Raw genomic sequence first — 10,814 nt, 5'->3', positions numbered from 1 at the left:
CAAAAAGAAAAGAGAAATGACCCAAATCAACAAAATCATGAATGAGGGAGGAGAGATCACAACCAACACCAAAGAAATACAAACAATTATGAGAACATATGATGAGCAACTCTATGCCAGCAAATTAGATAACCTGGAAGAAATGCATTCCTAGAGATGTATCAACTACCAAAACGGAACCAGGAAGAAATAGAAAACCTGAACAGACCTATACCACTAAGGAAATTGAAGAAGTCATCAAAAATCTCCCAACAAACAAAAGCCCAGGGCCAGATGGCTTCCCAGGGGAATTCTACCAAACATTTAAAGAAGAATTGATACCTATTCTTCTGAAACTCTTCCAAAAAAATAGAAATAGAAAGAAAACTTCCAAACTCGTTTTATGAGGCCAGCATTACCTTGATCCCAAAACCAGACAAAGACCCCATCAAAAAGGAGAATTACAGGTCAATATCCCTGATGAACATGGATGCAAAAATTCTCACCAAAATACTAGCTAATAGGATCCAACAGTACATTGAAAGGATTATTCACCACGACCAAGTGGGATTATTCTTGTGCTGCAAGGTTGGTTCAACACCCGCAAATCAATGTGATACAATACATTAGTAAAAGAAAGAACAAGAACGGTAAGATCCTCTCAAGAGATGAAGAGAAAGCATTTGACAAAGTACAGCATCCTTTCTTGATCAAAACTCTTCAGAGTATAGGGATAGAGGGTACATACCTCAATATCATAAAAGCCATCTCTGAAAAACCCACAGCGAATATCATTCTCAATGGGGAAAAACTGAGAGCTTTCCCCCTAAGGTCAGGAACATGGCAGGGATGTCCACTATCACCACTGCTATTCAACATAGTGTTAGAAGTCCTAGCCACAGCAATCAGACAACAAAAAGAAATCAAAGGCATCTGAATCGGCAAAGAAGTCAAACTCTCACTCTTTGCAGATGATATGATACTTTATGTGGAAAACCCAAAAGACTCCACCCCAAAACTGCTAGAACTCATACAGGAATTCAGTAAAGTGGCAGGATATAAAATCAATGCACAGAAATCAGTGGCATTCCTATACACCAACAACAAGACAGAAGAAAGAGAAATTAAGGAGTCAATCCCATTTACAATTGCACCCAAAATTTAGGTATCATAAGATACCTACGAATAAATCTAACCAAAGAGACAAAGAATCTGTACTCAGAAAACTATAAAATACTCAGGAAAGAAATTGAAGAAGACACAAAGAAATGAAAAAACGTTCCATGCTCATGAATTGGAAGAACAAACATTGTGAAGATGTCAATGCTACCTAGAGCAATCTACACATTCAATGCAATCCCCATCAAAATACCATCCACTTCTTTCAAAGAAATGGAACAAATAATCCTAAAATTTGTATGGAACCAGAAAAGACCCCGAATAGCCAGAGGAATGTTGAAAAAGAAAAGCAAAGCTGGCAGCATCACAATTCCAGACTTCCAGCTCTATTACAAAGCTGTCATCATCAAGACAGTATGGTACTGGCACAAAAACAGACACATAGATAATGGAACAGAATAGAGAGCCCAGAAATGGACCCTCAACTCTATGGTCAACTAGTCTTCAACAAAGCAGGAAAGAATGTCCAATGGAAAAAAGACAATCTCTTCAACAAATGGTGTTGGGAAAATTGGACAACCACATGCAGAAGAATGAAACTGGACCATTTCCTTACACCACACAAAAAATAGACTCAAAATGGATGAAAGACCTAAATGTGAGACAGGAATCTATCCAAATCCTAAAAGAGAGCACAGGCAGCAATCTCTTCGACCTCAACCGCAGCAAATTCTTTTTTTTTTAATTTTTTTTATTTTATGTTGATCACCATACATTACATCATTAGTTTTTGATGTAGTGATCCATGATTCATTGTTTGTGTATAACACCCAGTGCTCCACGCAGAACGTGCCCTCTTTAATACCCATCACCAGGCTAACCCATCCCCCCACCCCCCCAGAACCCTCAGTTTGTTTTTCAGAGTCCATCGTCTCTCATGGTTTGTCTCCCCTTCCGATTTCCCCCCATTCTTTCCTCCCCTCCTGCTATCTTTTTTTTTTCTTAACATATATTTTCTCTTGTCTTAGGTGAGCCATGGAGAGAAGCAACCACACACTGACTGAGTTCATCCTGGTGGGCTTTACGACAGACCCGGTGATACAGCTTGTCCTGTTTGTGGTATTCCTTAGCATGTACTCTCTGACTCTTGTAGCAAATACCACCCTCATAATATTGATCTGTAATGACTCCTGGCTGCACACACCTATGTATTTCTTCATTGGGAATCTGTCCTTTCTGGATCTCTGGTATTCCTCTGTCTATGCTCCAAAGATCTTGGTGACCTGCATCTCTGAAGACAAAAGCATCTCTTTTGCTGGCTGTGTATGTCAGTTCTTCTTCTCTGCGGGGCTGGCATACAGTGAGTGTTACCTATTGGCCGCCATGGCTTATGACCACTATGTTGCCATCTCAAAGCCACTGCTTTATTCTCAGGCTATGTCTATAAAGCTTTGTGCATTTTTGGTAACATCCTCATATCTTGGTACCTTTACTAACTCTTCCATCATCACCAAAAGAACTTTTGCCTTGAATTTCTGTAGTGGCAATGTCATTGATGACTTTTTCTGTGATGTCCCACCCCTGGTGAAGTTGGCTTGTGGCAGGAAAGATGGTTATCGGACTGTGCTGTACTTCCTCCTGGCCTCCAATGTCATCATCCCCACAGTGTTCATCCTCGCCTCCTACCTGTTCATCATTGCCACCATTTTGAGAATCCGCTCCACCCAGGGCCACCTCAAAGCCTTCTCCACGTGTTCCTCCCACCTGGTCTTTGTCACCCTGTACTATGGCTCCATTCTCTACATCTACTCTCGTCCCCAATCTAGCTATTCTTTGGACAGGAACAAAATAATTTCTACATTTTACACGGTAGTGTTCCCTATGTGGAATCCCATGACCTACAGCTTGAGGAATAAGGATGTGAAAGAGGCTCTGAATACACTCATTAAGTAAATCAACATTCTCTCCTTCCAGGGAGATGCAATGACAACTTTTGATCAGGTTATTTTATTTCAAGAAGAGCTGCCATTGTGTTCCATCATGATTAAGAATTCTTTCAATGAAAGTTAAAGAATTTGCATTTTCGATACATGACAATTTAAAAGATATAAGAGAAGATTAGAACAATATAGGAGACAGAATTTAAATATAAATATAAAATTTAAGAATTTGTATTGAATTTCATGTTGCTCTAGATTAAAAACAAATAAAAAACTTAAAACCAAAAATTCTCCTCTACCTTCATAATGTGACAGAATAGCCCACTCCTTTAGCATGAGAATATTTATGGCTGATTGACATATAGTATCTATATGGTTATTTCCTAAAAACTAGGAACAAATAGGCTGAGTTAATTTTTCATATTTTCTTATGAAAATTAATTGGTTGAAATTATCATTTTCTATTCCCTTAATGGGATTTCTGAAGCATTTTTATATGAACTTTTTGCCCCCAGAAGCATTATCACAAATACCCAGAGGCACGCATGAAATAACTTGGTACAACTAGACTCAGCAAGCATGATCTCCCCAATCTATTTTTCTTACATAAGTCCTTTAATTAATAAAAAAATCAGTCAAGTTTCCATAGATATGATTTTTGTAAATCACTGTGTAACTACCAGAGTTCCTCTTTTATTTTACAAGGGTGAACTTGTAAGGTCTTCTACATCCAAATTGTGATATTCTGAGCATCAAAACACAATGATTATGATAAAAAATAATAACTACAATGAGATGAAACAATTTGAGAAAAAAGTCTATGACCACCCATTCCTCAAAAGAGAAAAATTTGTATAGGTGATACACACAGGCGGTGATAAAACAAAAGTGTAAATATGATGAGTTGCATTTAATTTTGATTTTTAAAAGTGAGGTTATATAAATATAATTTATATCAATAAAACATGAATATGTTTTACTGGTAAAAGCAATGGTAAACAAACAAACATGACAAGAAATTGAAATTCAAGCAAGTAGTCCCCTAAACTGTAGGAGCTCCACACAGAGAGTGAAAGACTCATCAGGACCAGCAATAATACACATTAATCCATAAAGTACATCCAAGGCATATAACCAGTATTAGTTGTAACACATAGTACCCCAACAGAGACATAACACAACAGTGTCATTCCAAACTATTTGATTTAGACAATGTTCTAAAATGGTTCTATTCATGCCAACTCAGACTCTCGTTTTCTAAAAGTTCTCTATTTCCCACTAATAATAGTAAAATTCCTATAAAACATATTTTTTAAGGAATGTGAACAGATCTAATTGGTGTGCCACAGCAGCAGAAAATTGAGTGTCTAATGTTGCTTTTGTGAAACTAGAAAATACCTCATTCCAGAGGGAAACATCAGTTACAAAAAGTAAAACTGGTCTTAAGACATCCTAATATCATAAATCCTGATTTTTACTACAATAAAGATGCTCAAACTATTTATCAAGAACTCCTAATTTAATCCTTTTAGGAGAAGCAATCAATTCCTATTTTCCAAATAATTATTACTATCTACCCAGAGACTGTAACTTTCATTGGCCAAAGTGTAGAGTCATATTATGTTGTGTATGAAAAAGTTATCTCAACTCCAGAATCAAGTCTAAATAACTTACTAAGACCCTAGTGCAAAGATGAAGTACAGCTAAGAATAATCTTAGAAGATGTAAAAATAAGTAAGTACATAAGACAAATGTAATTAAATTTGTGGCACTAATGTTTTAAAAAAACATTTTAGAATATATTTAAGTGTAAGTTTAGCAGTAAGTTTTTTAATTGCAGTTGGTAATGCTTCACCTGCAGTTTATGGTTGTGCTTTCAAAAGAATCTCCCATATTAACTTATAATTAATTACACCATAAATTCCTAAAAGAATTTAACTACTCAAGTCACAAATGAAGTTTGAAGTTTAAAAGTTGTTTCTAAATTGTACTATTTAGATATACAAGTTTTACTAAATTAAACATTTTTAAAAAGTCCACTCTCTATCTGCTTCTTGTATTACTGTGGTTCATTCACTCTTTCTCAACACCTCAGTTAGATCAGAATTACCTGGCACGCTGTCTGTATTTTCTTATTATTAGGTCTGAGTCTTTGATCATCTTGCTTTTATTTGGTTGCAGTACTTTTCTTTTCAAACAGAAGGCCAAGGGGATACTATGAAATATAGTGCTCAATCCCCTGGGTTCCAAACATAATTCTTCTTGATCTCATTTTGTAGCACTAACTAATTTCTCCCTGGTGATTGAGATCAATCACCCCACCCAATGGAGTGACCCCTGTTAGATCAATGCATGAGCAGCCCAACATGGCCAGAGTACAGTCCCAGATTCCAATTAATCAGATAATTGAGGGTGTTCCTTTGGAACATTCTAAGCTTGTGCACATAGACTTCAAATAAACTGAGTATAAGGTTATGGGTGGAGAAATTAAAATCTCGTTAGCTCTTTTATGTAATAGTAAAAGAGGCTGTAGTAGTCAGGGTCCTCCAAGAAGAAGACACTAAGTTGGAATTAAAAGTGCAAGGATTTTCTTAGGGAAAACAGCCATGTCTGTGTAAGAGAAAATGGAGAGGGAGCCAGAAGAAGCAAGAAGTGCCACTAAATCATGAGGCAAGTCTGAGCACAAGTGAAGAAGAGAGGAAAAGAAGGATGGGCAAAAGCATCCTAGACCATCGTTCAGTTTATGGTAAGTTGAGCAAGGCAGGTATTCAAGCCAAAATTAGCCATCAATCCAGGGCCTAAGAGGAATGGTATTCCTGCTGTGCTCAGTTATTAGCTGGGAACAGATGACCTTGGTAAAAATGGGGAAATGTATTTCAAAGATCAGCACCTAGGACTTTTGCACAATTATACTCCCTGTGCTTGGAGCTTTGAAAGGCTCATTTTCATGGCCACCACAGGTGCCATGCCAACTCATCCCCTTGGTTCACAGACATGTACATTCTTGATAAAGCAGATGAAACCATACATTGGCTCCTGTTTTAAAGCATGCAGCATACTTAGAAGACACCTCAACAACCATGATTGAGCTTTCATACAGCCCTTCCATGATTTGATCAGGTCAATCACACTTCAAATGTGTGGTATAGAGGACTCCTATAGAATCACTTCTGAATGATAGGGCAAAAAGTAAAATCAATTATTTCTGTGGATTGGAGGAGATGGTTACTATTCCTCTGCCATCTAATGTATTTCTTGGTAGAGATGATGTTTGGTGGGATACCATGTTCACAAAAAGACATTATGTAAGTCTACATCTGCAGGTGCTGACAAGAAAAAGTCGTAGGAAAATAGGTATGTAAAACAAATAAATCTCCCAAAATGTGATTATTCCTGGAAAGAAAGTCTTTAACTCTGTAATTTTAGATTAGTAATAAGTAGTCTAATCTAATCACCCTGCTACCCAAGTGGTTCACCAATCCTCCCAGAAAATGATAGCATATCAGAGGCACAGTTGTGATCTCTGTTGTTGGCATGTGGGATACAGTGGAAACAGTTAAATTAGTCTTCGTGAAGAAAAACATGTTGTTGAGCTCATTCTAGTTGCTCAAGTCATTTGTACAAGGGCCTGTTGAGCATGAACAGGAGAAAGATGTGTATGTGTGGAGAAAGAGGCTGACTGACATTCACAGAGCATGTCTATCTGTAAAATGTGTTCTCTCATGACTTCCACCTTGCACATCTTCAATCCCTCTCCCCCCAAAGAGATGAGTTAAAGGTGATAAATTGGGATCTCCACCCTTGTATCTTCAAGTCTTTGATGGAAACTCTAATCTCTGAACTTCCCATCAGGTTGAGATTTTGTTTACTGCCTCAGCAGAGCAATATCAACTTCTACTTGAACCTTGAACCTTGAACCTAATAACCCTCATTCCATGGGTCAGAGATAGAACTAGAATGAGGATCTTGTTCCAATCTGTGTATCTGTCTATATATCTATAACAATATTATTTCTGGGTCTGGGTAATAATGATTGGCTATATACCTGGTCCCATTGGACCTACTGAAAGATGCAATCAGGCTAAAATTAGCTTTTACATTGTTTCTATTACCCTCACTGGCAAGTATATACCTCTAGTGTTTTCCATCTCTGTAGATTAGTGTCAGTTCAGAACCAGTATCTAATAACCCACAGAAGATCTGGGTACTTCCATTTTCCTAACATGGGATTACCCTCATAAATGGCAGCAAGCCATCCACAAGAAGGCTTGGGGGACGACATACAGTGTATACCTTGGCTAAGTTTCAAGGTTACCTCCTCAAAGGGACCTTGACTTGCCATAAGTCCATGTTTTCAATTGCTGTACACTAGCTTAGGTCAGAGAATTATGTGAGAGGTCTTATTGCCCTACTAGAACATCCTGAGCTAGTTTTTATCCAAGTAAAAATAAAATGCTTTACTTTAGAAGAAAAATATCACTGTGGTTGGTTTCCCATCAACCTCACTCCTTAAGAACCATCTAATCCATGAGACATTGCCACAAATGTCTGAACAAAATATTTGTTTACCACCCAGCTATGGCATACTGGGTAATTCTTTCCATCTTGTCTCGGAGAGTATTCACTGCAATATGGCTTTCTGGCTGCCTGTTTGTTTAAGTCAGATAGTCCAGGTTTAAACTGCAGCAGAAGCCAAATCACCACATGATATTATTGCATTCCTCTCTGCCACAGAAAAAAAAAAAAAAAATGCCGTGCTGTCTACCTGTCCTTCATTCCATGAAGCCACTGGTGATCATTTAAGTAAGTGTGATGCTACTGGATGCAATAGATTGCCAATGTTCCATTTCCCACCATGGTGGATTTATGTGGCTACCCTTCAAATATATGAACAATCCAAGCCCATTTGGTTTATCTCCTAGTACTACTTCTAGGATCAGTATCTGGCAAGTAACAGATAGCCAATTAAATTGATTAATTTAGGAAGGGTTTAAAAAAGGATTATTACAAAGAAATGTGTGTGATATAGAGAATTCCTAAGGAATAGTGTAATAACTTCAGAACTAATAACTTCTGAGAGCTATAACCTTTTTTAATTTTTTTTAAAGATTTTTTATTTATTTGAGATAGAGAGAGAAAGAGTATGAGCGGGGTTAGGAGGGTGCAGAGGAAGGGGAGAGGAAGAAGCAGTCTCCCCACTGAGCAGGGAGCGTGACATGGGGCTTAATCTCAAGACCCTGAGATTATGACCTGAGCCGAAGGCAGAAGCTTAACCAACTGAGCCACCAGGTGCCCCCCTTTTCTATTTTTGAAGGTGCATGAAGACACAGAGGTCATGAGGAATGGAGGGAGAACTTTGAAATGAATCACCTGGTAAGTCCAGGGATGCAGCCAGCTGTGGCATTTTGCAAGAAAAGGGACTGGAGAAAACCACTCAGACCTCAATCTCTTCCCCACCAATGACAATCTTCACCATCTTCTTATTGCAGTTTCTGAAACTGTCGTGTTCACAAGAAGAAAAGACCATATACTACTATTAGAGATCAAAAAAGGAAATTAATATTACCAAAAAAAGACAAGGGAGAAAGAAACACCTAAGTGCACAAACAAAGAAGCAACGTCTTTTCTTACAAAAGAAACAGCATTGTTAATATCTACAGAACAGCTGGGGCAACAAGATGAAGTAGCTGAGATTACTAGAGATTATTAAGGGCCAAAGCCATCCAAAAAAGTTCAAATTTCTTTTAGTTTGATATGCTTTAAGAAAGCATCACGTCATACGGTATTTTTGAGAAGAATTCCAGACAAAAGGACCTATCTCTCAACACAAACCTTTATATTCTAGTAATTAGGGATGGAAATGCATTATTTAGTTTGTCATACAAAAGTATAACTTCAGTTAGGAAGAATCACATGTTTGCTGGTTAGCAAGCACATCCAGATAATTGCAGTTGGGTTAACAAAACAGAACTCAATTTTTTTTTAAGATTTTTTATTTATTTATTTCACAGAGAGAGACACAACGAGAGAGGGAACACAAGCAGGGGGAGTGGGAGAGGGAGAACAGACTTCCTGCCGAGCAAGGAGCCTGATGCGGGGCTCGATCCCAGAACCCTGGGATCATGACCCGAGCCAAAGGCAGACGCTTAACAACTGAGCCACCCAGGTGCCCCAAAACAGAACTCAATTCTTCAAGCCAGTCTCTGCCCAAGGAAATGTATGCCTTACTTGTTTTTGTTCTGGCATTAGCAGTCAAAGTAGATCTGTTCATAGCTCATCTCTTTAAATGTATAACATTATGCAACACATCTTTGACTCCTCAAGTCTTTACAACATTGTAAAGGCAGACAGACTTCTATGATAAAGAATAAGAATAATGTAACTGAGGGGTGCCTTGGTGGCTCAGTGGGTTAAGTGCCTGACTCTTGATCTCAGGTCAGGTTGATCCCAGGGTCATGAGTTCAAGCCCTGCATTGGGCTCCATGCTGAGTGTGGCGCCTACTTAAAAAAAAAAAAAAAAAAAAAGACGAAGAAGAATATAAGTGATATTTATTTCAACATTTGTCAGACTTGATCTATGGACAATCTGCATTAAAAGCCCTTGGGCTGCATTACTGAAAGCAAGTTCCTGGGCCCCACCCACAACTTGCTAAATTAGAAATCCTGGGGCTGGGCCAGGTGATTCTTACAGGCACAGAATTTGAGAACCACTGGTTACCTGAGTGGTTGCGATGTGCCAGGCACTGTGCTTAGCCCTTACTTGAGTTATCTTCTTTACAACAACCCTAAGGAGAGGTGAGTTATCCCCTACATATGAAGAAATTGAAGCTTTACAATGTTGACTAATGATGGAGAACTTGAATCTTTGTTAATCTCCTGAAAGTCAAATTTTTTTCCAGGATATCCTGGGTATCTCTGGTTTGGAGCACTCAGTTCTGATTGTAAAAGCATGCTTCCTATCCATCATGACATATGAGGATGGAAAATCTGTTGTTCACATGAAAAAAAAAAAAAACATTTTCACAGACTCACTCCATTTAGGCAGACAAATATTTGGTAAGGCTTTTTTGTAGGCAGATTCCTTTGTTTCTTCCTATTTCTGTTTGCAAAGATCAAGGCAGGGATTACTGGTGCCAGAAAATGCATGTGGGATATCAAACAATTCTGTTGATGGTTAAAGAGTAAAATGACATAATTAGAAGCACCCAGAAAATCATTTCTATTGGTTTGTTTCTTTTCCAACTCAGGGCTGCCCTTTCATTCATTCATTCATTCAATATTTATTGTATGTCTATTATATGCCAGATATTATTCTAGGTACTAGGCATATAATAATGAATGAAAGAGACAAATATCCTGCTCTCATGGAATTTACATCCTAGTGGGATCTTATCTCTGCTTGGCTCCAGTGACCCGGTATGCCTATGAAAATTAGAAATTTACGACTCAGAGATATTCTTCAGGTATTTTCTATTTTTTCACATAATTCCCAGAAGAACCCTATAATAAGTCACAAAGTAAAATACAAAGCTGTGGAGTGTGGTTTCTTCACAGAGTGATAACATCCTTAAGGAACATTTCTGAAATGTGCAGTTGGATTTTTGACTGCCAGAAAGATCAAGGGGCCATTTAATAAGCAGTAGACAACAATGAAAATGTTTTTTACCTAGGGGGCAGTCCCATCCAAAGAAAAAAAAAAATGTCCCACCCTCTACAGCCAGCGTCTTGATGGACATTTGTGCGTGGAAAAAAAGATCTTTGTAATTCTATAGTTTA

At 38.0% G+C, this 10,814-nt stretch overlaps 1 protein-coding gene across 1 annotated transcript; it reads left to right on the top strand.

The window, feature by feature from the left end:
• Positions 1–2,133: 2,133 nt before the first annotated feature.
• LOC114215431 (olfactory receptor 9G19-like) lies at positions 2,134–3,051 on the top strand. The gene has a single exon (XM_028111427.2). It carries the CDS (start codon positions 2,134–2,136, stop codon positions 3,049–3,051), a length of 918 nt encoding a protein of 305 aa, XP_027967228.1.
• Positions 3,052–10,814: the final 7,763 nt, after the last annotated feature.

This window comes from Eumetopias jubatus, unplaced genomic scaffold (assembly GCF_037043125.1).
Source record: "Eumetopias jubatus isolate StellerSeaLion01/CBP00866 unplaced genomic scaffold, mEumJub1_p1.0 scaffold_13, whole genome shotgun sequence".
In the NCBI taxonomy this organism is placed as follows: Eukaryota; Metazoa; Chordata; class Mammalia; order Carnivora; family Otariidae; genus Eumetopias; species Eumetopias jubatus.
Note: the sequence above shows the minus strand (reverse complement) of the source record. Positions and strands in the feature narration are given on the sequence as shown.

Coding starts and splice junctions, on each gene's coding strand:
- LOC114215431 (XM_028111427.2), top strand. CDS start 2,134: ATGGAGAGAAGCAACCACACACTGACTGAGTTCATCCTGGTGGGCTTT.